This window comes from Manacus candei, unplaced genomic scaffold (genome assembly GCF_025592945.1).
Source record: "Manacus candei isolate 608988 ecotype Guabito, Panama unplaced genomic scaffold, ASM2559294v1 h1tg000023l, whole genome shotgun sequence".
Taxonomy (NCBI): domain Eukaryota; kingdom Metazoa; phylum Chordata; class Aves; order Passeriformes; family Pipridae; genus Manacus; species Manacus candei.
The window spans coordinates 15153943-15181198 of NW_026138071.1; the positions used below are offsets into that span (position 1 = coordinate 15153943).

At 35.0% G+C, this 27256-nt stretch overlaps 1 protein-coding gene across 3 annotated transcripts in view; it reads right to left on the bottom strand.

Annotated features, from left to right (window-relative positions):
• Positions 1–27256, bottom strand: part of TTN (titin) — a 241215-nt gene that overhangs the window by 134292 nt on the left and 79667 nt on the right. The window contains exons 94-137 of one of the 3 annotated variants that reach the window (XM_051787289.1): positions 26928–27206; positions 26202–26489; positions 25760–26047; positions 24957–25247; positions 23941–24228; positions 22834–22926; positions 22429–22711; positions 21994–22174; positions 21550–21639; positions 21200–21467; positions 20841–21101; positions 20050–20259; positions 19865–19942; positions 19724–19750; positions 19006–19053; positions 18077–18133; positions 17865–17939; positions 17330–17584; positions 16586–16678; positions 16007–16084; positions 15246–15314; positions 14535–14618; positions 14232–14294; positions 13904–13969; positions 13469–13549; positions 12838–12915; positions 12083–12160; positions 11501–11584; positions 11088–11186; positions 9881–9958; positions 8962–9036; positions 8724–8798; positions 8362–8445; positions 8046–8108; positions 7659–7736; positions 7353–7436; positions 6335–6418; positions 5872–5952; positions 3725–3808; positions 3211–3528; positions 1348–1425; positions 1068–1142; positions 771–854; positions 479–565 (exon numbers count right to left, since the gene is read on the bottom strand). In XM_051787289.1, the coding sequence (XP_051643249.1) occupies positions 479–565; positions 771–854; positions 1068–1142; positions 1348–1425; positions 3211–3528; positions 3725–3808; positions 5872–5952; positions 6335–6418; positions 7353–7436; positions 7659–7736; positions 8046–8108; positions 8362–8445; positions 8724–8798; positions 8962–9036; positions 9881–9958; positions 11088–11186; positions 11501–11584; positions 12083–12160; positions 12838–12915; positions 13469–13549; positions 13904–13969; positions 14232–14294; positions 14535–14618; positions 15246–15314; positions 16007–16084; positions 16586–16678; positions 17330–17584; positions 17865–17939; positions 18077–18133; positions 19006–19053; positions 19724–19750; positions 19865–19942; positions 20050–20259; positions 20841–21101; positions 21200–21467; positions 21550–21639; positions 21994–22174; positions 22429–22711; positions 22834–22926; positions 23941–24228; positions 24957–25247; positions 25760–26047; positions 26202–26489; positions 26928–27206 (5661 nt within the window). The remainder of the gene's footprint in view (positions 1–478; positions 566–770; positions 855–1067; positions 1143–1347; positions 1426–3210; positions 3529–3724; positions 3809–5871; positions 5953–6334; positions 6419–7352; positions 7437–7658; positions 7737–8045; positions 8109–8361; positions 8446–8723; positions 8799–8961; positions 9037–9880; positions 9959–11087; positions 11187–11500; positions 11585–12082; positions 12161–12837; positions 12916–13468; positions 13550–13903; positions 13970–14231; positions 14295–14534; positions 14619–15245; positions 15315–16006; positions 16085–16585; positions 16679–17329; positions 17585–17864; positions 17940–18076; positions 18134–19005; positions 19054–19723; positions 19751–19864; positions 19943–20049; positions 20260–20840; positions 21102–21199; positions 21468–21549; positions 21640–21993; positions 22175–22428; positions 22712–22833; positions 22927–23940; positions 24229–24956; positions 25248–25759; positions 26048–26201; positions 26490–26927; positions 27207–27256) is intronic. The other 2 variants (XM_051787287.1, XM_051787288.1) reach the window with 2 other exon arrangements.

The window sequence follows — 27256 nt, forward strand, 5'->3', positions numbered from 1 at the left end:
ATGTAAGATAAGACATGGTAAAAAGATAAGATAACCACACATTTATTGTAAAATCTAACTGTGTATGAAAGTTAGCATAATTTTATCCACAGATTTATGCACGTATGTAAACTTACAGACACACATAGACTACAGCATTACAAATTGGTGTCGTAAGGCTAAGGAGGAAGCTTGCTGTTTAGATACACTGTATATCTTTTGAAGCATCTGTTTTTGAAACAGCAAGTACTTTAAAATTATTTAGAAATATAAGATCCAAAAGACAGAGACAATACAATACACAAACATAGACATTTTCAAAGCATAGAATAAGCGTAGCATCCGCGACTAACAGACACAGCCACAGTGTTCTGATCAAACATAGGCCAGTGAGTGGTTCAAACACACTGAGCTGAGGAATGGGATTGTTACTGGCAGATTTCTAAAGCTGAAGAAACAAAACTAGAATCACAGAGTTGAACCAGAAACTGGTGTATACCTTTGGCTGCTGGAGGCTCTTCCACTCTTTTAGGCACTGGGACAAGTACCTTCTCTTCTGGCACAGGTTTCTTTGGTACTTCAGGCACTTGAAAAAATATTATTGTAGCTTAAGAATTTCATTTTTGAACCATACCGTAAAGAACATTGATATAAATCAATAAAATGGAATGACAAATTACTGTCAAGACTAGAAAACTTTCTTCATTCTACATTATATTAAAAGAGGAAAGATGAACATAGACTGACTTTTTAAATATTTTTGTAACACATTCAGTCAAGAGCTGATATACCTTTGGCTGGTGGAACTTCCTTCTTTTTTGGTACAGGAATAGGAACCTTCTCTTCTGGAACAGGTTTCTTTGGCACTTCTGGAACTTAGTAAGATATTATTGAAAATTGAGCTTGGCATGAGAGTCTAAAACAAGGTGACATGCAAGCCAGTCACACTAAACAATTAAACACAAACAAAAAGAACCACAATTCTTAAGAGTAACAATTCTTTTACTATCCTAGCTTTTAAAACAAGTAAGAAGATAAATGAACTTCAGAGAATCTTTCTGATCACAGGTAATTACAAGTGCATTTACCTTTAGCTGGGGGAGCTTCCTTCTTCGGCACCTGGACTTTCTTTTCAGGTACAGGTTTCTTTGGCACCTCAGGCACTTCAAAAACATCATTTTGGTTAAAAAACAAACCACAAGCTACTCAAAACAGAAATGAAACAAAAAAGACAGCAACACAGATATTTCATACGAAGAGCCCCCTCCAAAAAGGGCAGAAAAAGGTAATAATCATTTAAGGCAGCTGAAATATAACGTGAATTACATATTCAGAGGATGTTTGCTAAGATAAAGAGAAGATATATACCTTTTGCTGGAGGAGCTTCTTTTTTCTTCATAATAGGTATTTTTTCTTCTGGAACAGGCCTCTTGGGAACCTCAGGCACTTGAAAGATACCATTAATGTTTTAGGTATTTACTTCTATAACAGTGGGAACACAAAGCGCAAACAGACATACAAATACACACTCAAAACATACAGCTATGATTTAACAGGGTTTCATCGTTAAGACAAAATAAAAGAGCAAATATTATATTAGCTGTTATTATGTGCATTCTCCCAGCTCAGCCACTGAGCCATCAATAAATATGTTTTTAACTTCAAGGGCTTTTTTGCAGATCAGAAGATTAAGAGAGAGTTAGAAGCAGCTATTAAAGAAGATTGTAAAGTGTCACAGTGGGAAATTTGCAAAAATACAAACATTGTAACAAACAGTTACTGAATTGCTGTATTAGATATTTAGTTGTTTTACTACTTTTCCATATTTTCCCCTAGAACTATGATCCTAAAGTAGCAACTCAGGCATTTAATAGGTTGCATCTCATCATGTATATGTCTTAAATATAAATTGCTGATTTTCTTCCAAAAGACCCAGGCACATCTAGTTTATCACCTGACTTAACTTCAAGCACAGAACTATGGAGACAATAAAGGAACCCAGCAGTTTATACCAAATTTGTTGAGTAAATGAAATATTTAAAACTCCCCACTTAATTCTTCTGAAATCAACAGACTTTCCCTTTAACTGCAGTGAGGCAAAGGTTTATGTACATTTCAACTAAAATGTACATAAATTTCTTTTTGTACTCCAAAACCCAGAAATATCCATAAAAGTTTTACCATGACAGGAGTCCCACTGGCTCTGAGCATACTGAAGGAAGTTTGGAGCACATATGCATTAAACTTAGCTAAAATGACAGAGTCAAAGGAAATTTTAACCAACACTAATCTTCCTGTTCAGGATTAACTTGGCTTTTGAGGTGTGCAGCCTCACCTTTTCTCAACTATGAAAAATATGCCAATCAATTTGTCGAAATTCTACTGCAAACAGTGTTAAATATACTTTTGGCATTCACTAATAATTCAAAAAAAATTCTGAACTTCTTTTTGGGGAAAAGATACTATGGAATTATTTGGATCAGGACTGGAAAGTATGCATTTTTAAATACTCTTAGATGATTACGTAATTTTGGAAAATAGGATATTGATCAGATAATATCTTTATATTATCATGTATTGAGGTCTTGGAATGACCTAGTTCTCCTAAGTAGTGAATATCATGTTCATCCTGTACTAGCAATGTAGAAAATGTATACCAGTACCATAAAAATTAGTCCTAAGGGAAACACCTACAACTAAGAGTATTTAAATGTGCATATTCAATAAAACTTGTGTATCTTTTTTTTTCATGTCCCTTTAGGACAGAAATAGACATCAACCATAGGGTTTTCAAAGATTTCTGAGTGGAATTCAATGTGATTTGTGTTCCTAAATCACATATCCTATCTATTTTCTAGACAAATATAGCTTTTGTCTGTGATTGCAGATATCACATAAGCATTTCTAAGTATTTCAAGCACAGTCTGATAGCAAAAGTGGATTCCAAATGAGGATGAAATTAAGCTCAGTTAAATTTTCTTAGTGGGTTATACGCAGTTCATATGAAAGAGGAATGAAGATGTATGACATGGAACATTTAAATTTATAGAGGTAGTAGTAAAGAGTAGACATACAGTCATCACAGGTTTTCTAAACTACATACTAATCAGTAAACATCTTGAAAAAAGGCAGACTGTAAAGCACACCAGAACACCTTAAAACAAACAAAGCTTTGGTATTTTAATAGAATGAAAAGATACTGCTTTTTCTCACACAAACCCTAAAGTATACCTCTAACTGGTAGGGGAGCCTCCTCTTCATACTGAGGAACCTCTGACTCTTCCTCCTCATATTCAGCAACTTCCTCTCCATAATAAGCAGCTTCTTCTTCATAATGTGTGACTTCTTCCTCTTCATACTGAGGAACTTCTTCCTCATAGTGACTGACTTCTTCATAACGGTGAACTTCCTCCTCGTAATGGATTACTTCCTTCTCATATCTGGTGGTTTCTTCCTCCTCATATTTTGGAATTTCTTCTTCCTCTTCATACTGAGGAACTTCAACATACGCTTTTTCTTTTCGGACAACTGTCTTGCGTACTTCAGGCACTTGAAAAGATACCAATTAAAAGAACCTTAACATTTAGCACATAGATCTTACTAATAATAAGGATCACAAGGCATTGCCAACTAGGAATTAACCAAAGGAAGAACATTCCACAGAAAGCAAACAGTACTCACTGTACACAGAACATACAAGACACAAAAAAATGTACAGTATATTTCAATGCTCTATCCAGTATACCTTTGGCTGGTGGTCTTGCCATTTTTTTAGGAGGATAAATTGGTGCTCTTTCTTGAAGGATAGCTCTCTCTGGTACATCAGGCACTTAAAAGATACATTACAATTACATTTAAGAATTTTTAGATGTTTTGTTTAAAAGCAAAAATATTCTTGGCAAGAAACAGAAAAAGATATCTTACAAACACATAACTGACATGTAGAAGACAAGTGTGCTTATTGACACTGGACATATAGTTAGGGGAGTCACTAGACTACTTTTCAATTAAGAAAAACCAAACTTTTCAAGATACCAATATAAGCAGCCGATACGATTCTTGCTTCATCCAATGTTGCCAACAGTGAAGCTAAGCTTGCTGCTGGGCAGAACTCAAAATCCAAATCCATCCAATTACAAAATCACTAAATTTCACTCTCCACTGTAGCAGCCCCTCTCCTTAGCAGTGACACTTTGCACTACCTCAGGAATAGACCAAGAGTCCTTCTTCACTGGCAACAAAAGATTTCCCTAGAAAACCGTAGATGAAGGTGAGGGAGCACCTGGAGAAAAACTTTGAGAGTGACTAACAATAGATAAGACCTCCAGTCTAATTAAAGGCAAAAGAATTAATTTCTCAGTGTGGAAGGTATTTTTCCTCTTCTGTCAATTACTTTACAAAGTGGCTTGTTTGTTCAGGCATGGCAAGAAGCCATTCCCTATAAAAGCAGGAAAATTTCCAGAAGATTAAGGTGTGGATAAATTCAGTATTTAAGATTTACTTAGGACAGAATGCATGCTATGTTTAAGCAGCATATTCTCTTTTACAGAAGTGCATGGATGTTGTCTTCTGAGGCAGATGCCAATATAGCTGGAAACTGCACAGAAAATTACCCTGGCATTTTAACATCTGGGAGACTTGTCAAGTTAGAGAATAACTTTGGCCTTTTCTTCACAGATTGGAGATTTTTTTCTGACCATCTAAGAGATGGAATCCCTTCTGTCAGTGATAGATTTGAGAATTTCTAGATGCTTTCTTCATCACGAGCTACAGTGAGCAGAGATGAGTGGCTGCCACAAGTCTTGATGCTTGCCAAGTGGGTGTTATTTTTGAGGCAATGTGAAGACTGTCTAGCTCTTCAAGTATTTTCTGGTAGAGTCCTGCTAGATATTTAATAAAAAGTGCCAGGTATATTTGCATTTGAAATCTTAAACTAAAACTGATTGGAACTGGTAACTTTGGTGGATTTGATAACACAAACTGCACTGCGCATGAGTGCTCTTTTCAGAAAACTCGAGTTCCTTTGGATTCTTTTGTTTCAGTTAAAACACCTCTGCCTGGTATCTCATTGGAGAACTGTTGCATTTAACATCCTTCTGCTTTGACCTTTTCTTCTCCAGACCAGCTGGCAAATTAGACCTGCCTTACAGAGAACCAGTCAAAGATCGTCTAACTACTCATGATACGCCTGTCCCCCCCTCATTAGAGACTAAATAGGTTATTTAGCTTTACACTGATTCAACTGTATTAATCTTTCATTATATGAACATGATAATACCATTTATCAACAGTAGCAGGTCTAAAAGTAGTAAGTGTGAGGCATCTTGTGGGCCATTTTTCACAAATCAATAAATGGTCTCCAAAAGTGAAAGAGCAATGAGTTTTCTTTAAAGGCTGTGCACTTTGTTCAAAGCCCTTGGGCAGGTAGATCCATTAAATGATCGTGCTAAGTGTCTCAGCCATGTAGGCAACAGTAGAGCTAATGATTTTTTATTTGACCTTCAGATTTAGCTGAGGAATTGGTCTTAGAAAGGATCTGCTTTGTTTTTGGAAAAGAAAGCATGTTAATTTAAATGAAAGACAAGGCTGTCCTGTTTCCACTCAAAGGCTGGACAGGTGGCAAGATTTGTGAAGGAGGACCTAGTGAAATTTTTGGGTTCTCCTATGACAACAGCAGTGAGCCAGGAGGAAAGAATTAAGTCTTTTATGAGAATGGAATACTCTTTTGTGCTATTCTACAATCTTCACTTTCATGACAGACTGGCAATAAGCAAAGGAGGCAAAATTTTCTTTTGTTCTCTCTCTCCCTGTTTTGTTTTGTTTTGTTTTTTTTTGAAGTAGGTGACAAGATGTAAATTTGGACAGGACACAGAATCTTTTTAGTCTTCATACCTGTGTATGAAATCTCCTTTTCTGTGTGGAGAGAAATGGATACTTCCTCTGAAATAGCCCAGTGTTCTTCTTCTGTTGGTACTTCAAAGACAGAGTCTAACATTAATATTTTTTTCTCTGGTACAATATCATGTACAATAATAAATATCCCACTTGGAGTTTCTTATGAAAATCATTATTATTTCCTGACACCTCCCATACCCAGAGTAATTGGTGAAAATGTCTGTAGTGTTTCTCAAAGACTCTGTAAACTTTCGCTTGGGACTATGGTGGATCATATTGATAGGTTTGGTAACGTTAGGTTAACAATAGGACTCAATGATCTTAAGTGTCTTTTCCATCTTAAATGATTCTCTGATTCTAAATTTGAACCTCGAGAAAGGTGTCAGAACAGTAGGCTTGAAACTCTGGTCATATTGCTTGAGGACAATATATTCATAGATTAATCCATGGGCAGGAGTACCTTCTGGTGGTGGAGACACTTTTCTTTTTGGAACAGCAACGGATACTCTTTCTTCTCTGGCAACTTTCTTCTGCACTTCTTGCACTTTAAAGATAGTAATTGTAAGAATACTAAATTCTAAAAGAAATCACACACTTTCTGAAGTTCAGAAAAAGAATAATGGACTGTACACTAATACATAAAAAATATACTTATAATAAACACAGCAGTCACATGAGACATACAACCATAGAGACACGTAAATTAACTGAGAAAATGACCAGCTGAAGCTTTAATGCACAGTAGCTAGATATGCATTAAGTATTTTGAAGACCAGTAATTTGGCAGGTTGTAGAAATAAATTGCTCAGAAAAATTAGACACTTTGAAACACTGTTTTAGTAACAGCAGAAATGCAATTAAATATTAAAATAATATGTACTAGTATAATACACATAATATTAGAGTAATAGATACATAGACCAAAACAAATCAAAACCAAACAGAATATTCACATTTTGTGAAGTAAGATGGAATGACTGAGATGAAAGCAAGATGTAAATATTCTGCCTCCTAACTCTTCAGAAATGCAATTCAACCACAGAACACCACACACACAGGATACGTAACAAAATCATGTTACAAACACAAGAAAAGCACAGAAACAGAGGATATATTTGTAATTTTGAGACCCATCACTTGAACACTGACAATGTTATAAAACACTGATAATTTTTTTCTAAATGTGTTCAAATTTATTTAACTTCTTCACTGAGTAAATGTCTTCACTCAGCTTTGTAAGGCACTCAAGCACCCAGTGATCAGTGGAGTTAAATAATAGCTAGAAAATGCAAGGAATGCAGGTGTATGACTATTGTCTGTCACCTTCTGCATTCTTTTCAGGGGAGAAGACAAAGGTCCTTTTCATTTATAATCAAATCAGGAGAGACAGATTTGATTAACCAGGCAGATTGTGAGTACAGTGCACATGGACATCTAATATTTAGAAGCCCTGTCTACTTTCAAGGACTTTTGTATACCTTTAGCTGCTGGAGCTGCCACTTTCCGTGAAATTGGAACAGGTACTTTGTCTTCTGGCACAGCTTTCTTGGGCATTGCTGGCACTTTTTTAAAAAGAGTTTATTTTAAAAGATGTTGAATTAATCACAATATATGAATATAATCAGATGACAAAAAACAAATGTAGAGACTTGACATTTCTTCAAGTAAAAAAAAAAAAAGACAGCAAACACTGAACAACACAGTTTATATTAGATAACTAGACATATATATAAACCACTACTCTGAAACAACACTTCTCTTGTGTTACTCTGAAAATTATATACCTTTTTTTGGTGGAGCCTCCTCTTTTCTAGCAACTGCAACTTTTTCTTCTGTGATAATTTTCCTGTGCACTTCAGTCACTTAAAAATAACGTGTAAGATTATTTTATTGCAATACTTGAAATACAGATATATGTAAGTTTTTTCTACTTATTCTGATTGTTTAAAAAGAAAGTGCTAAGTGAATTTCAACAGCAACAAAAATGAGACACTGCAGGAAAGAGTAATTTACAGCCATAGCACAAAAATGAGTAAATAGTCAAAAGACAGGGGAGATCCAGACAAAGGTTACAGATACTAACAAACAAAACTGTATTTAAGTAAAATGCCTAAACACAAATACTGCTAGGCCAAACTAAAGAATCTCCATGATCATAATATTCTGTTTACCTTTGGTTGCTGGAGGTTCTTCAACTTCGATCTCAAAAGTGGGCACCTGTTTTTCTGCAGGTTCTTAAAAAAGATTGTGCAACTTTAGAAAATTTGATTGATTTCATCAACAGGCATAAGATAGAAGATGAAATAAAATGAATCTCATCAAGACAGCACAGGTCACAGGTGTCATGGTAGACAAACGAATATAAGTACATGTTTAATGTTGAAGAAATTTGATATGGGAGACATATTTTGTGTCAACATGCAAATATGTTAAAGATGGAATACAGCAAAACAATTTTTTTGCAACAAGAACAAACCACTGCTATACCTTTCGCTGGTGGAGCCACCATTTTTTTAGACAGAGGGACAGGTACTTTCTCTTTAGGAACTGCTTTCTTACGAACTTCAGGAACTTTAGAAAAATGAGTAAGATGAGAAGGAAGATGAGAAAGAATATTAAGATGTAACATTTGAAACTGCCTTCTACTTCACAATGTGTTTTACCAAGTTAGCACAAACAACAACTTTCATGGTACAAGAAACAATCATTTTCAAAGTATAAGACGGAATTTGAGACAAGCATTCACCACTGCAAGCAGACACTACTCGTGTCAACATGTACAAGCAGGACAGTAAGACAAACATAATCCCCTTGAAGATACATCACCGGGCTGAGGAACTCATTTATACCTTTAACTCCTGGAGCTTCCTTAGGAGCAGCTGGGACTTTTGGTTCAGGGACAACTTTCCTGTACTTCTCAGGCACTTTAAAAAATTACAATATATAGTTTTACATAGAGGCATAGTATTACTACAACATGAACCTATTCTTTCATACAAAAAAGACACAAATGGATGTAAACATAGAGTGGCAACATAATGTTGAGTAATGAAACAATCAACATGTTGTAGTGCAAAGAACATATACCTTTTGTGGTTGGGGCTTCCTTTCTTTTAGGAACTGATGCTGTTTCCTCTATGTAGTAAGACTCTTCTTCAGTCACTTTGAAAGAGTAAAATATAAAAATACTTAAGTGCTTGACATATATTACTGTCTTTATGGTTGCCCTGGTAAGCAACAAAATACTTGTAAGACATGGATAAGCAGTGTGCATTACTAACAGACACCTCTGGTATTACCAAATCTACACTCAAGCCATCCTGCTCTCTCTGAGGTCAGTGGAAACATTCCAAGCAACTTAAATGAAACTGAGAGACTGAGCTCTCATCTTGAATTTGCATGGAATATGAAAATACTCAGTCCATTCCTCTGTTCACTAGTTCACTAATGTTGGAATTTGTCCATTTTGAAAAAGCTTCTCTCCCAAGTACCAAGAAAATTCCTTGACAAAAGCTGACCCTGGAAAAATCTTTCTATGGTGTCCCTTTGAACAGAAATTGAGTCAATCAGTGTTATTTATTGTCCTCCACAGTATTATGTTACCACCAATAAACTTACAGGTGGAAACAATACAGTCATTTTATGCTGAAATTGCCTGAGTAATCACAGGCACCATGATATCCTAAAGGACCTTTATTTCATTCAAGCAACCTGGTGGAAGAGGAACTTCCAACAGATGATTTTTGTAAAGAAGGGCTGATAGATCTTAATATCCAAGAGATACCTCGTTATTTTCCCTATATCACAACAGGATTAGCTACTACATTTTTCAAAAGCAGGTAATAGAAATTGTAAACATTCTTAGTATTAAAATTTTTAAGTTATGAAATGTATTTATATAGTAGTAAATTCTTCCTTAAAGTAGATATTAATCCACACTAGCTTTTGGTACAAAGTAAAAATTACTTTTTTGCTTTTGCCTAGTATTCCTGAATTGTTATCATACCTTCAGAAACCTCTTCTCTGTGAATGGAGATAGATACTTCCTCTGTTTCTTCTTCAGACCATTCTTCTACTGTTGGTTCTTTAAGGAAAATTATTAGTTTTAGTATTTTTGTTGGATGGATAGATGGAGAGAGGGAGGGATTGATGGATGGAGAAGATGAAGAGCAATTCTTACAAACTCTATATGACAATGACAGATATGCATAAAGTACAGAAAGTGCTGTGCAGATACATATGTACCATTTGCTCTAAATTACATGTTTTGTCCATGTGTGTTGTTGTATCTCTCTAATACCATACACTGGTCAACTGTCAGTTCATCAGAATGCCTCAGCTCCCCAAACTTCCCCATCACAACAGCTGAGGTGGAGGAAATAAGAGTCAAAAAATTGGAGGTTGCTCCATGATCCAAGTATATGAAAGTGAGAAGGAAAGTAACAAGATGAGAAGAATAAGGCAGGAATCGAAAGAAATGCCTGGAATGTGCACATCAACAAATGTGACTGTGTCAGGGAAAACATCAACTTGTTCTGGGCAAAAAGTTAATTTGCAGGAGACAAACAGAAATTAACACTGCACATATCCATAGGAATATTTTTGCAAGTTCATGTTTTAGATAGAGGATTTTCATATTTGCTTCTAAAACCTCATTTATGCTTTTTAATGGAAAATATAAATTGTCTTCACTGGATAGTTATTAATGGGATATAAAAACAGACAAAATGCTGATTTGTTACCTTGAAGCAGATTTTATGCAGAATTATACTACCTTAAAACAACTGATCTGTCTCCCTTGAGTATGAGAATGTGAACTGAAAGCTGGGGGGAAGCTAATACTGCAGAGGGAAACAATATTATCTGCAGGGCCGCAGAGAGCTTTGTATAGAGTATGACAAATGGATGGAGGAGTCTAAACTAAACCATATATCCATATTTGCTACTACAATTTTATGAGATCCTGATCTGAAGATCACTATAGTCCATGGTAGAGTTTCCACTCCTGTCAACGTGGTGGGATCCTGGCATTCAAGACTGAAATGGTAAATGACACTCAGAAGGCTCTTAGCTGCCTGCAGATCTGTAAAATGTTCAACACAAAACTCATACAAGACAACCAACACAAAATTTTTGTGTATTTTGATCTTGGTGTTAGAAAAACAGACTTGCAGACCAAGCTTAAGTTTCTCACTTGTCTGTTTGTAGTGTACCTTCAGGGAGTGGGATTTCCTCTGGAATGGCAACAGATATTCTTTCTTCTGTAATAAGTACTCTTTCTTCAAAAGTGGCTTTCTTCTGCAGTTCAGGCACTTTGAAAGATAATAATAATAAATGTATACTTTTCCAGTTCCATTGTGAGAGCAATGTTGCAAAATGCTAAATTTGTTTCCAAAGAATTGCTTAAGGGTACTGAGCACATAACATATAACAGAGATTCAATATTCAGAAAGAACATTTTTATAGGTATTGCACAACATATACAACATAATGTAATGATTCCCTGTCACTGAATCAGAACAGCAGAATTCACAGGGGAAGCACAAATCAACAACTGATTACAATACAGAACATATAAACATAAGCTGAGAAACAGTATATTCTTGTATTCTGCTGGAAAGCATACCTTTAGGTGGAGGAGCCTCAATTTTTTTAGGAACAGCAGGAGATACTTTCTCTTTAGGGATAGGTTTCTTAGGAACTGCAGGCACTTAAAAAAAGTATTTGCTTTAGAATCTCTGGAGTAAAAACTGGCAAATGCATCATGTAAGAGAAATGCGTTGTTCAAAAAGACTACACATAGACATATTTTGTTTACAAAACAAATTAAATGTTCTAAAGAATACTGTATGTTCTAAAAATACTGTAGTCTAAAGACTACAGTAAATGATATTGTGGTGAACTGTATTGTACCTTTTGCAGGGGGAGCTTCTACTTTAGCAACATATGGAATTTTTTCTTCTGGAGCTGGTTTCTTAGGTACTTCTTGCACTTCAAAGGTATTAATTATAATATTATTAGCTAAAACTAACTGGTGCTTTAAAACTGCATCAATAGCACATTTATCAACAAAACTGACACAAAAGATACATATCTAACATAACTGAAGTACAAATAAAACCAGATTCACTGAACAATAGAAACTAAAATTGCACATAAACAGGATGTTTAAGATAATAAGAAAAGAATGTTATTTATTTAAGTGTACCTTTAGGTGTTGGAGCTTCCTCTCTTTTTGGAACATCAATTTTTTTCTCTGGGGGAGCTTTCCTAGGCACCTCTGGCACTTAAAAAGGATAAAATATAAGATAATTGAATTCTGTATTTCAAAGATTTATTGGAGCATTATAGATTTCATTAATCCATTTATAAGAATATCAAGACATACCATATGACACATTCATACACTTAACATAGAAAGATATAAGACAAGAGCAACATATGTTTGAAAAAAAATAAAATCAAACCAGTTGCTCAAAGACTGTAAAATTATTTAAGACTGAATTCTTAACTGAAGAAAGAGCTGCTCAAATATGTTACTTGGCCTTAAAAACTCTCATACGTGCACAGAGAATTATACATAAAAAGAGAATTATACATAAAAGAGGATTATGCATAAAAAGAAACATGATTACATACAGACTAATGGGAAAATAAAATTCAACAGGTAATGTACACTCCATCAGTAAGTATGTCTTTGGCATGCAGATGTTCTCCTTTGGGAACACAAATGTACTTTTTCTTCAGGCACAGGTTTTTTAGCACTTTAGAAACTCTAAAGGTATTAAAATTCTTTTAAGTAATCTTTCTAAGGCTTTTGAATGTCTTAGATGAGAACACACATCCAAGAAAACACACAAAGACTGCACATATCAGATGGTTATGTTGAGAAATGAATAACAGTTTGGAAAACAGGACAATAGCACGTGAATGGTTAAAGCTCACATTCAAAAGATACTGTACCTTTTGCTGGGGGAGCCACCTCCTTTTTAGCAACAGCAACTTTCTTTTCTGGAACAGGTTTCTTAGGGACTTCAGGCACTTTGGAAACATTGTCAAAGTAAGAGATCTTTAGCTCTCAGAACACTTATACAGATTTCAGTAATCCAAGATTGCTTTATAGAATGAACACAGTGCCTGGACAAGGAGCTGAGCACTGCAACCAACACAATGTACAGCCTTTTGGACATATACAGACTATACAAGAAAGACACTATGATACAGTATAAGACTCCAGTGTCAAAGTCACTGCACTATCCCATTTTATGGGACTCTATTGAAGTAAAAACACCCTACCCTTGCCTCCAAAAGCCACACAACCTAAATACAAACAATAAGCACAAGACTGTTAGGAAAGAGAAGGGCTCAAGCTGAGACAAATTCCAGTTGTAAGTTGTTATACCACAACTGAAAAAGCGAAAATGGGCAATGGAGACAATGCCAAATCAAATAATGCATATGGAGGTAATACAAAAGCAAAGACACAAAGAGAGTAAATTCATAAGATATTCAAGAAAACACGAAATATAATACAATGAAAGACAATTTGTTTGGGTTTTGCTTTTTTCTTTTTTTACTAGGGCAGTAGAAATACCTTTAGCCGCTGGAGCTTCTGTTTTAGGGACAGGAATGGGCTTTCTTTCTTCTGGAACACGCCTCTTTGGTACCTCAGGCACTTTAAAGAGATAGGTGGTGATCATTTAGGAGATAGTTCAAATACTTGGTAAATCACAGTAGGCTGCTTTCAACATGGTGTATAAGCAAACAATCTATATCAAAAATTATGCTGTTTTATCAAACATATACAATATACTCGTCTCAAAAAAGTTATTACAAGAATTATTTAAAGCAGTGTTGAAGAATAAGAAGATTCAGAAATGGAGTAGGGCTTGAACTTTGGAGAGTAGAGCCATAGAGAAATGAAAAGTTCTCAGTTATTTTATACTATCCTCTGGTAAACAGTATTAGAGACAGATAAAGTTAAAGTTCAGAAAAATGGGGCGCACAATGATGCAAAGACTTTATTCACCTTCAACGTGAGGGATTTCCAGTTCTGTAGAAATGACTTCTTCCTCCTCCTCAACTTCCCTTTGTGCTATAATAGGAATTTTAAAGATATTAAATTTTGAGATAAGTAATATCAATATCCACAGTAAATCTGAAAAACTTGAAGAAGATACTATGTGTGTCCAGTACACAATGGTCACTGAAACATGTATGCTAGTACGTAAAAAAACTTAATACCGAAAATCAACAGCAAATCTCACAATGAATTTGATTCAAATTCAAACAAACAAACAAACAAACAAACAAATAAACTCAAATATTGTTTAGCCTCACATCCTTAATCAATCTACCTTCAATTGGGTAAACAGCTTCATAGAATCTTTCTTCAACTGTTTTCTCACGCTCTGGGGGCTCTTCAAAGAAAAGCATTTAAACAATATTAAGATAAAATAGTTGAAATGTTGCCATCTATTAGGTTAAAGAAAACTAAGGCTACATCACACAATGAACAAAAAGAAGCAAGGCATACTGAAAGACAAATATACGATGTGTCTAAATATGTAATTTGCCATACATAAAAATAGATCAAAAGAAAGTCTAGTAGGATTGATTGTTTTTGATTTGGGCTCACAGATTTTTGGTTTTGTACATACCTGTAACATATGAATACTCTTCTTCTCTCTGGACAGAAACTGACATCTTTTCTTCTGAAACAGTCCATGTTTCTACTGTCGGTACTTTAAAGATAGGATTTTGTTTTAGTATTTTCTATTCTAGATCCAGATTAGTGGTAGTCAGCATGTGAGTTTTTATCAAATCTTTATCTGTATTGCACATTAAAGTACTAGACATATTTAGACAGTCAGTATTCATATTCTAAAATACTGAACACAAAACAAGCACACAAATATAATATTTAGTATTTGTTAAAGACTACAGACACAGACACCTTTAACCCAAACATTTGAAAACAAATGCATGCACAGGCTTTTGGAAATAGTACATCAAAAGAATTCCAAAGGTAGTTCTTCAAAGATATTTTTGGTAACTTGGACACAATTATGCTTATTATGTAAGGATGGGCCAGCAGGCAGAACAGATGAAGAAAAAGCTAAATCATACTGCAATATTCTGTAGGCTGCTTAAACATGAAGCAAAAATCTAGCCACAGACATGTTAAAAGCAGACTTTATGAAAGACTAAAGCATGGTACACATACTATTTAAACACTGAGAGTAGTTACCGTGTGACTAGTACAATAGATCCACATACATGCACACAGGCCCACGTATTGACAAGATGCACAGAAACACACAGGATGCTGGAAAAAATGTAAATTGTAATGGAGAGATGCTGATCTGTACCTTCCTTTTTCATAACTTTTTCCTCAATGACCACTGGTGTAGGTTTTGGTGGTACAACTTTCTTGGTAACTGTTGACATTAGAATTTTGTTATTCAGTCAAATATTTATCAAAGAGATTAAAATAATTCTACAGCTATCTAGCAGTAATATTGAAAATACAATTAAAAAGACAAAAAGAAGCTTACTCAGTAGCTAAGTCAGGCATCTTGGAACTACACAAAGTAGTAAAAGGAATGTGATTTTTCATTTTATTGTTACTGTCCAAAGGGGCTGGGTAACTCAGGACATTTAGCACACAGGTCATTTCCTGACATATATTGAATTGCAGCTGATAGAATCTTGCTGCAGAATGGGAAATGCTATAAAAAAGGAAGTAGCTGCTGAGAGAATAAGGGTAAATCTTTATTTCATAACCAAACAATTAACCAAGATATCCTGGTAGATGGGTCAAGATGGAAATCTCAGCAAGATGGGAATTTCCCCTTTTCAGCTTAGAGACACACTATTTCACCCAGTGCAATTTTACACTCACTTCCTTTGTTAAAGGATTGGTAGTTAGCATTTGCATTTAGTATTTTCCCCTAAAAAGCTTTTAATCTTATTCTAAAGAATTAAGCAGAAGCTCTTATTAGATTTTTCAAAGACTGAAAAATTGATCAGACCCTTGTTAAGTAAAGATAAAGGGTATGCAGATCAGCTAAGTAACAATAGCCACTACTTTAATGTAAAGATGACATTAAGATAATTAAACAGTATTTACCCTCAGCTCGTTTGACTTTTTCTTCTGTAACCCTCTGAGTGGTCATCTCCACTTTTTCATCGACAGGCTTCTTGACAACTGCAAGTAATTCAGGTAGATTTATTTTTTAAATAATCTTGCAAATTATTTTCCTGACACAAACCAGGTAGAATTGGTTCTTTTCATGTTTAGGATGCTATAAAGTTTGTGTACCATGCGCACTGTTCAGTGCCCATCCTCCCCTGAGAGACATGGAGTGATCTAAATGGAGGACAATTCTCAGATGTGCAGCATTTCCAGGCTCAATAGTTACACCCACACCCAAGGCTAATAAACAGCGAGAAGGAAGGATAACTGAAGCTCAGTTTGGTTTTGCCATCAGTTCTTAGTTTGCTTCAACCACCATTGAGCAGAGAGCTTAGCTTTATAAGGCGGGAGAAGAGGAAGGACTGCCACGACCCTTGCTCATGTTACTGTCCAACACAAAGAGAATTTTCTCCCTCCCAAGGAAATGTGAATAACCAGCATAATTCACCTTGAAGGAGATGCATAAGAGATGTTAATCTGCATGTTCTTGTTAGTTTTGCAGCAAACTCATACCTTTTTGAACTGTTACTTCCTTCTTTTCCTTCTTTTCAGCTGTAATTGCTGGTGGTTTTCGCTCAGGCACAGGTTTCTTAGGAACTTCAACCACTTAAAAAAACCAATAAAATCACTTAATGATAAAAAATGTGTTGCCTAAAGGCTCTATAGACAGGAAGGTATTAGTTATGACATTATAATTTTATGAATTTGAAAAACACACAGAGTTTTGGAGATCCAATTTTTGCAGTAAAATGTTTTGCTTATTTCCAAGTTTGATGGTTTCTCATTCGATCCAAATTCTGTTCCCAGAGGAATACATGTTGCTAATACCTAAGACAGTTACGCCATGCAAGAAATTTTGAAATATAGCCACTAACAGAAAGCATTTTTGGGAAATTTTTAACATAAATTAAATTTATCTAGAACACATCAAAATGATAGAAGAAACATCCAAACAACTAAAAATGACACATATAATTATAAACTATTGTCTCATATTAGGTTTTTAAGACCTGCAAAGTCCATTGGCAATCACATTATAAAGTATTATAACATATCCATTTTTATCTGCATAAACATCTTGCCGTACCAGGGTCCTTGGCTTATCATCAAGTGTCAGTTAAAATTTGTCAGCATGTTGTGCTTCCAGTTATTGTAACAAAAAAAAAAATTAAAAATGTTGCTTGGTTCAAAATATTGATGCCACAAGATTAAATATGAGAAAAGAGAAAAAACAAAATAGTATGATAATTAAAATACCTTCTTCATGAATGACTCTTTTTTCTTCATAAGTCACTTCTCTTTTCTCATAAGTTTCTTCCCATTCCTCTTCCCCTTCGTCGTAGCCTTCTTCCTTGACATAATAATCATGGTCTTCACCATAATCTTCTTCCCATTCTTCATAAGTTTCTTTAGGCATTTCATATATTTCCTTCTTTTCTTCATGTATCTCTTCTCTCCTTGCCATAGATGTTATTTTGACCTCTTTGGGCTTCTCTGGCAGCACCTCAGGAACTTAAAAAAAATAAATTGATTATTCATATCATAGCCTGGAATTTGCAAGGCATGGATGTTCACACTTAATGAAATTATTTCACCTTCACAGACAGTTTAAGGGACTATTTTTTTAAGCAGTCTTAATCAGCTTGTATTTTAAATATGTGTTTTTAACATAAAGACAAAAATCAAACAATTTTGTTTGATTCAAGGTACTGCAAAACAAAACACTTTGTTTCCACCAGGTAATTCTACTATTTTTAAAACAGTTAAAAAGAAAAAAAAGGAAAAAAGTTACCTTTAGGTGGTGTGACTTCTTCAGGAACTTTTTTAACCACCTTTTGTGGGACTTTCTTTAGTGGAACCTTTTTTTCTGTTTAAGAATAAAATATTTATTAAAAAATTTAATTAAAAATAAATTAAACAATCCCCTCAAAAACCAAACAAAAAACCAAAGCCCAACAGTCATGAAACATGTACACACTGTTCAAATACTGTAAGTATTCTGACCTGGCTTTTTCTTCTCTGGAGGTGGAACAAGAGGCAGAAGAATAGGAATAGGGGCAGCTTGTAGGAAAAATGAAATATTTAGAACATAATTTCAGTATGATATGAAAAAAAGTTGATTATGAAAAAAAATCCTGGTTTGGAAAAATGGATTATATGATTTTATTGCAGCTACAGAGTAAGAGCAAACACAGTGCTCATTCTCACAGTCTACAGTAGCTGAATAAATTTATTTTGAGTGGAAATTCCTGTTCTACCCATATTTGAACCCTGAACCTTCTCGGTTTTATTTTCTTTGCTGCCATCACTCTCCTATCATTGCTGATAGCAATTCATCTAAATATGAAATCTTTCCCCTCCTGCTGCCCCTGCAAACTTTTACAAAATTATCCAGGAAATAAACCCAAGAAGATTGAGCTTCTAAGATTTGTAGTAAGCTAGTGAATATAACAGAAGTATAAATAATGTTTGTAGTCTGTAATCCAATACCAGAGCCCAAGGAGAGACCATTTGCAATATATGTGCAATCCATTGTATGGCTCTAAAAGATTTTTTTTTTTAGAGGGCAGTAATTTAGACAGCTTGTTTAGAAGATATTTCTGTGGCAAAAAGAAGAGATGAAAATAAAAAATTATCAGAGAGGAAGATGGAAGTAAAAGGACAATCAAATGAACAACAGACTGATAGGAAAACATGATGGAAGGACTAACTCTTTTTAAGAAAAAAGGCTTCATTCCTACCACTACTTGTGTAGTGTTTTCACCTTCCACACAGCAAAGAAGCCTATCCAAGCCAAGTCTTGCCCATATTGTATTTGCACAAGAACAATTATCTAGAATCTTATCACTGAGCTGTCTAAGATTTTTCTCTGAGGTTCCCACTGGCCTTCTGCTTCAGTGCAGATATAGAACAAGTACGGTTTATTGCCCTACCTTCAGCTGGTTTTTGAGGTGGAACTGCAACCTTAGCATCAGGAACATCTAGAAAATCAAAATATTTTATTGACTTAATAAATACTACTAATAAAAATATTCAGTATGCTCTCCCCAAGAATATTAGCTCACAGTGCTTTAATTTTTTTTGTGTAACATACAAGGATTGTAGCTTGCTCCTCAAGAATAAGCTAGTCAACCAACAGATAACTAGTCATATTAACCTCTTCTGGACAGACTGGATAATGTCACATTTTATTTCTAAATAATGCTTGCAACATTTGGAGTAGGTTCTTAGGAACATGCAAAGAAGAAAATCATTATATTTCATAAGATGATTGCTACTGATTTTGCCTTCTTGGTTGTTTTTTTTCAGTTGTGCAGAGGACATCACATCTATTAATTGGTACCTCTTCATTGTTCTGTTCCTTAGGAATTCAAACAAAAATAAACTTCGGTGTTTTAGAGAATGTGGCATCCTGTATTTTCCCTATTAATGTCACTGATAATGGAGTTATCACAGTATTCATTGCACCTAGTTATGAGAATAAATAGTTCCACATGTCTGTGGATGAGGAATATTTTTTTCAGGGAATAGGTTTTACTTACTATAACCAGGAAAAAAAGATTTGAAAAGAAAAAATAAAGCAGATCAATGCACTAAATCTATGACAGAGTATAGACATGATCTTGTGCCAGTCTTGCTCATGAACTTTACCTGGTGGCTTCAGCTCCAGTTTGATTTCTGCAAAAGAATATTAGATTTCTTTTAGGACTATTGATTTTTCCAGAATCATGTTTCAAACAAACAAATCTGCACATGGGTATGATCACAAATTTGTTTAGAAAAGTTGCTAACCTTTGGTTACCAGATAGAGCTCTGCAGTGCTTCTTGCTTCTCCTCTTGGTTCAAGACGAGCAATTACAGAATATACACCTGCAGCAGCCAAGAATGTTGGTATTTATATGCTTCTGTCATTCAAAACCAGACAACAAAATCAGATAAAACAATGGCACTAGCACAGATTTTCCATGCATATTTACCTTCATCTTCTGCATTAACATTGTGAATAGTCATATAATGACAACGACCTTCACTTCTGAAGCTGTACTTGGGACTCTCTCTCAGTTCAGTGGGGCCTTTATACCATGTCACAACTGCATCATCAAAGGACACCTCGCACTCAAAGGTTGCAGACTGGTGTTCACTCACAACAATGTTCTGTATGCTCTTCGTGAACTGAATTGGTTCCGCTGGTTTTAGAAACAAAAAATACATCAACTGTTATTCCTCACCATGCCATTTACCTTTGCTAATTCCTTCTCATTTTTTTTATCATAACAGCTAAATTATAATGAGGTAATAACAATAGATCTTGAGCAAGTAGAGTAAGAAAAAGGCATTCCATCTTCTATGAAGTCTTATATATAAGAATGAAGATTAGAAGACATAAGAATACAACTATAACAAGATTGCTATGCAGATACATTATATAAGAGTGGCCACCAAGGAAATTAAAGATAAAGAATAATTAAGAAAGAGAGAAAGTCCAAGGAAAATATAAGAGTATCAAAGAAAACAGAAGCTAGTATGACTCAGATTGTTTGCAGGCCAGGGAACAATATTAATGATGGTTTAGTCAAAAAAACTAATGTACCCAAGTATTTTGCATACTGTCTAAAGAGAAAGGACAGTAAAATTTGTTATTTAGTCCATTTCTAAGTTTGGGAACATGTCTTTTAGAAGTTATTTTTATTTTCATTTGTTCTGCTAATGGAACCTCCAGAAATTGTCTATTGCTGTTGTAATAAAGAGATTCTATATATTTACAAACCTTCAATGGCCAGATCTGCTGTTGTTTCTAGACTGTCAAGCTTGCAGGTATACTGTCCTTCGTCTTCTGTTCTAACATCCTTGATGATGAGTTTGTGTACTTTGTCAGAGACTTGCGTTGAATATCTCCCTCCTATCTTAATAGGTCTCCCATTTCTATACCACTGAGACTTGGCATTTGGGATAGAGAACTGGCAAGTCAGTGTGCATGTTTTTCCTTCCTTGAAAGTAGTGTCATGAAGATGCCGTTCAACTGCAGGTTCTATTAGCATGTTAAAACATACATTTTAAGCAGAGATCAGAAAGTGGAATAAATAAAATGTAAATTAATTCAAATACATACTTCAAAAGTACACTTACCAATCACAGTTAGCCTGGCACTGGCAATGTGTGGTCCGCACACTATTCTGAAATTTCCCTGATCCTCAGGCTGACAGTTCCTAATTCTCAGTATGTGGCGATCACCTTCAATTCTAATTTCATATTTGTCATTGGAGTCAAGTTTCTGAGTTCCCTTGTACCATGTAAGTTTAATTTCTGGATAGTTAATTTTAATCTCACATTCAAAGATCGCATCCTCATCTGCTAAAACCGTCTGATTTTCAATGTCTCTGACCAGAGTAATAGGCTGAAAAATATTAGTTTAAATTAGTTTCAAGTTCCCTGCTACGGGTTTGAATATTTCACAAATTAGTCCAAAAACATATTACCTCTGTTTGTGAGAGTCGTTGCTGAATAAAAGCTACAAGTTCATCAAACTCCTGATCTTCCCTTTGAGCTTTTTCTGTGAGCTCAATTTCCTATAAAATGCAGAATATACTCAAAGATTAAAAGATACTAAATGTCAAGCTGTCATGTTTATCCAACATAGAATTAATTCCTACATGAAATTTTCTCTAACTGTACTGTAACTAGCATATCTTCCCATCTTAACAATTGCGATGAAGTTGTGAAGACAGAGCATACTTAACCAGAAGGCCCATTTATTCTTCTTGGATTTGAACATGCAAGAAATTGAGAACTGTCAGTAAAAGAACTGAAGAGGAACCAGAAATTCCTCCACGCTTCCTAACTTCAGAGTATGGACACCAAGTCTGTTCAAGTAACCATGTTACCCCTAAGAAAGCCAATGCTGCAGTCACACTGTATCTTACCAATCTATGGCTTTCTTCTGCTTGAGTTTGCTTTAGTAACTCAAAAGCTTGCAGGAGGCCACGGAAATCTGTAATTCCATACATGCGAGCGTATTTCTCATATTCTTTGGGATCTACATTTTTGAGAAGTTCCAAGATATCAATAGGTTGCTCTTCCTCTTCTTTCTTTTTTGTTGGAGTGCTATGCAAATCAATAACATAAGTTAAATATACAGTATTTCATTCCTAGAAAGCTGTTTGATGAGAAATTTCATCACCTTAGAACTGCCTTGTGCAGTGGAATCCTTCGGTTTAGTCTAGTCAGGTGCTTCTATTTTTAGTACAGTTATTAATATTTAATTAATATTTTAAAATTATGTCTTGTTCGGAGATGTACAAGAAAAAAAGTTTCTTCTGTGTTGATAGCAAATTAATCTATAAAAACTTCCAATATACCTTTTTAGTTTTGCCCTGAGATCCCCTTCAACAACTTCTTTCTTTCTTTCTTCTACTTGTAGGTTTACACTCCTCTCAATTTCACCATGTTGGTTAAAAGCTACACATTTGTACATGCCAGAATCAGTTTTTATTGTGTCCTTTATTTCTAGTTTGGCTTCATCTCCTCTCTGCTGGATTATAATGCGGCCTCCCTGGTTGAGTTGCCTCCATTTTCCCTTCATCCATTTAACATTTGGAATTGGATCTCCTCCAACTTTTGCCATAAATGTTGCAACGGTCTCTGCAGAAAGATGTAAATGAGGAAGCTAAGTCTTTCCACCTCTTTATGACAGAGGGACATAATCTCAAACAAAAGGTGTAGGAAAATAGAAGACAAGGTACTGTTTTGAAAAGGGTTCTTACTTTCCATGACTTTGATACTCTGAGGCTCTGACACAAAATAAAGTTTGCCTTCCACTTCTGCTTTCTTAGCTGCTGGTGCAGCTGCTGGTTTTTCTAAAAAAACAGAGTCAAATAGTTACAACAGATGGTTTCATGTAATAGTTTATGTTCACGTGTGATGATGCTTCTGAAGGAATTGTAAGAAAAGAAATTAATTCCTGAGATGGAACAAAATACAATGCGAGTGATAACAATGTAAAATACTTGAATATTGTTTTAATCAACTTGTATTTTACTTTCAATTGTATTTTACAGATGAGATTAAACACTGTGGATCATATATTGAGCTGTTCATTAACTTCAGTCAGGTAATTTTACTCTACATGGTTGCAAATTTATAGGTGGATATGCAAATAAGAAGCCTCGTTCTCTAAAATGGATTAGTTTTTAGTGAGATATTCTCTTTTCAGTCTATTTTTGGATATTACACTGTAATATTACACTTGGATATTTTTATTGGTGATCTGTTAGATTCTTTTTTTTTCATTTATGTAATTCTTAGCCTTGTGGCTACCTGTGTAGTGAAAAAGATACTGTTTGTACATACTACTGAACTTCTGTATCTTTTATGCAATGGTAAGGCAAGATCTACTAGGCAGGACAGTATTTATCTTCAGCTAAAAGATTAAAATGTCAGAGTTGTAACAGTCTTGAAACAACTAGCCTCCAAGGCCATATGCTCAATTGAATTCCTTCTGTACTTTCCTTTAATAAACACCACTGTTCAGATCCTTTCCATAAAATATGCATCTCCAAGTAATTTCACTCATTTAGCTTTCATTTTTTCTTAAATTTGGTGTTTAGATTTAGAAACTAAATTCTTCTTTGTAAGAATATATTGCTGATCTGACACTGACCTCCCACTATTTATGTCACTAATTGATATAAATTATTGTTAAATATACTATTCTACCAGATTGTACAGTTTTACAAATAACTAAATAATAAAAATAGTTTGTTATAAGATTATTGAGAATATTAACTTTCTTGTTCCACAGAAAACAAAGTGGGATAGAATTTTTGTGGATATTTCCATTTTATGCCTTGATTTTCTCCATGTTACTATACCTTTAACTGTCACTTTAGATTTGCAAGTATCAGTGCCAGCTGCATTCGAAGCTTTGCATACATATTCTCCTGAATCGGATTTGGTAACTGCAGCAAGTTCTAGAAGAGCTACTCCATTAACAAAGCTGAAGTTGCATCTGTCTGAAGCTCTTATTTCTCTCCCTGCTTTCAGCCACTGAATCCGGATTGGTTGTGATCCTTGGACATGACAGCTAAGCTGGATCGTATCACCTTCCTCTCCTGCTGCTGACTGAAGAGGCTGGTCAAAAACTGGAGGCTTTTTAGGTTCTGGAATATGAAAATGCTTGAGTGAATACTTGGGAAAGTATGATCAAGAATATAAGAGAAAGATAAATACATGTGATTCTCAAGGACACAATGGCAAGGAATGGAGAAGGATAACTAGAAGTCTGAGAATGTCAATCATAATGGAATAGAAAATAATAGAAAATGGAATAAATATCAAGAGATCATGAGAGCATGTTTCCCATACAAACATGTGAGAAATATCTTTATCCACTCAGTAAGATTCTTTACATGTAAAAAACAGTATAAGAATTAAAGCGCAAATTAGGTTGCAAAACTATAGAAGAATCTTTAAAGAAAAAAGCCATGCAAATCTCCTGCAAGACTATTATGATGAAGTGTCATGCTGCTGCAACTCACTGTCAGCCCTGCCTACACGTAGATGTAATTACACAAACCCCCTGTTATTCCATGAAAAAAGAATGAATAAAAATTCAATAAAACCATTACAAAGATTTCAATATTCACATTAAATCAGCAATAGCAAATAGTGAAAAAGAAGCTTATTCCTGAAAAATAATGGGTTTTTAAATCATAAAATAAAAGAATTTCTTGATTTTGTGTTTTAACTAAGTTTTATCACATCCATCTCAGGACAAATTACTGCTGTTAAGGTAAGTATAACCAGCCCATAAGAGAGAACCTATATATTTGCAGCTCAATAAAATAAAGAAAAGCAAGAAGTAAAGAAAAATAAGATTTCAACCAACCTCTGATAACAACAGAAGATGTACTCAACACGCTTCCTGCTTCATTGGACACTTTACAGGTATATAAACCAGCATCTGATTGCTCTACGACCTTTATATGCAAAAGTAAGATATTGTTTTTGAAAGATATTTCACAGTGAGCACTTGAATGGACTTCCTGATTGTTTTTATACCAAGCAACAGTCAAAGGCTGAGAGCCAGAAACACGACCCTCAAGTTTAAGTTCATTCCCTTCTGTTTCTTCTATGGCTTCAGACAGTTTCTTAGTAAAAGTAGGAGGAGTTTTTCGTTCTGTAAAAAAAAAAGAATAAATTCCATGAATCTAACTTGAGATGAAAAGTTCTAAGGAAAATGTTTCAAGAAAAATTTGACCATTGTGAAATTATTTGCTCACATTTAAACAGGATATAATTTTAAAGGGAAATTATGCTAAGATAAACAACAGGTGTCTTGCTTTTACAGTCACTGTCATAGTTGATTTTCCTACTTGAAAAAAAATTCTCTTATACTGATTTAAGCCAAGAGTTTTGTCAAGTTGTTAAGAAAGAAATAGGCCAAAGCCTACAAAAAAGAAGTAGGCCAGAGGCTATAAAGAAAGTAGGCCAAATAAAATATTTCATTTCTCTTCCCACTGTTGTTAGTGACCCTTCCTAATTCCCTTAAAACACCCATAAGTATCTCCACATAGGTACTTTAGGCTACATCTAAAAAGTTTTCTCTAAGTTATCTAGCAGTAATAAGGCTAACGTCCTTTTTAATTGAAGGAAGAAAAATGTACACATAATGTATTATCTATTCAGTACCTTTAACAGTCAGTTGAGCTGTGCAAGAGTCCTTTCCAACTTCATTGCTAGCATAGCATGTATATACTCCAGAATCTCCCCTGTCAACTCTCAAGATGGTCAAATGGGCTGTATTGTCTACATAACTGATCTGATAATTTCTTCCTGTTCTAATCTCTTGGTCATCTTTTGCCCAAGTGACTCTAATAGGTTGTGTTCCAGAAACATGACACTCAAAGTCAGCACTTTCTCCAATAATACCATCCACAGGTGTAAGTGGGATGTCAAAGAATGGAGGAGTCTTCCCTTCTGAAGAGTGAAAGAAATAAAAAAGCATCACTTTAAAATCTTGATTTACTTTAAATCTCTGTGAAATAAGCATCTTTTGTACAATACTAAATTCATATATAAAGCAAAACTTAATTTTAAGATACTTCCACTAAATATTTCACAGCCTACCAACCTGTAAGGATAAGCCTGCCACTAGAAGAAGCAGTCCCAATAGCATTGGTAGCTGTGCAGGTATATTGCCCAATAAGGCTCCTATCTGTCTTCAAAATCTGGAGAGTTGCTACATTATCTACGAAGGATGTGTGAACATTGTAGTCCTCTTTTACACGTGCACCGTCTTTAAACCAAGATACTTCGATGGGTTCTGAACCAGCAATGCCACAATCAAACATAACTGGTAAGCCAACAGTTTCATGAACATCTCTTAATTTTCGTGTAAAAGAAGGAGGAAGTTTACGCTCTGTAAGAAAAGAGGTATTGTACAGTGAGGTCTTTCAGAAGACATGCAAAATGTTATTCAGCATATCATTTATTTGGAACCTGATGTGAAAAGAGCCCTGTGCGTACGATTGCAGGAAAATATATAACCATTCCGCCCTCAGTTACATCCAGTGAGCCTATTTAATCTTCAGGACTTCTAATGGTGAAAACAATCAAAGAAATATCCTCAGTAGGGAAAGAAGATGGAAGCTTGTAACACTACAGAAGAGCTGTGGTGACACTTTTCAATTAGCTTTACTGGCAGGCCTTTGTTAGTAGAAGACAGTGCCAAGGGTATCTTATACATCAAGAAAGAGTAAAGTGTTTTACAAGGAAGAGGTAATCTTTGTTTTTCAAAACAGCAAAGCATGCTTAGGAAAAATAGGTCATATTCTTATTTTATAATTGAAATATTCACCTTGAACCGTGAGCAAAGATGAAGAAGCAGCCTCCCCAACAGTGTTTTCTACTTTGCAGATGTACTCCCCACTGTCACTACTGTCTACCTGGCTGAAAACCAGAGTAGCAATTTGGTTCTTAAAGTGCATTTTCATAGTAGCAGTTCCTCTCAGCTTTGTATCGCCTTTGTACCACGATACAATCATTTCTGGTGTTCCAGCAACCTGGCACTGTAAGGATGCAGAATCCCCAACAGTCACCTGCACTGGCTCCAAGGGTGTAATGAAGTAAGGGGGTTCTGAAGGACAAAGAAACACCATTAGCATAAAAAGATATTGCACAATGAGC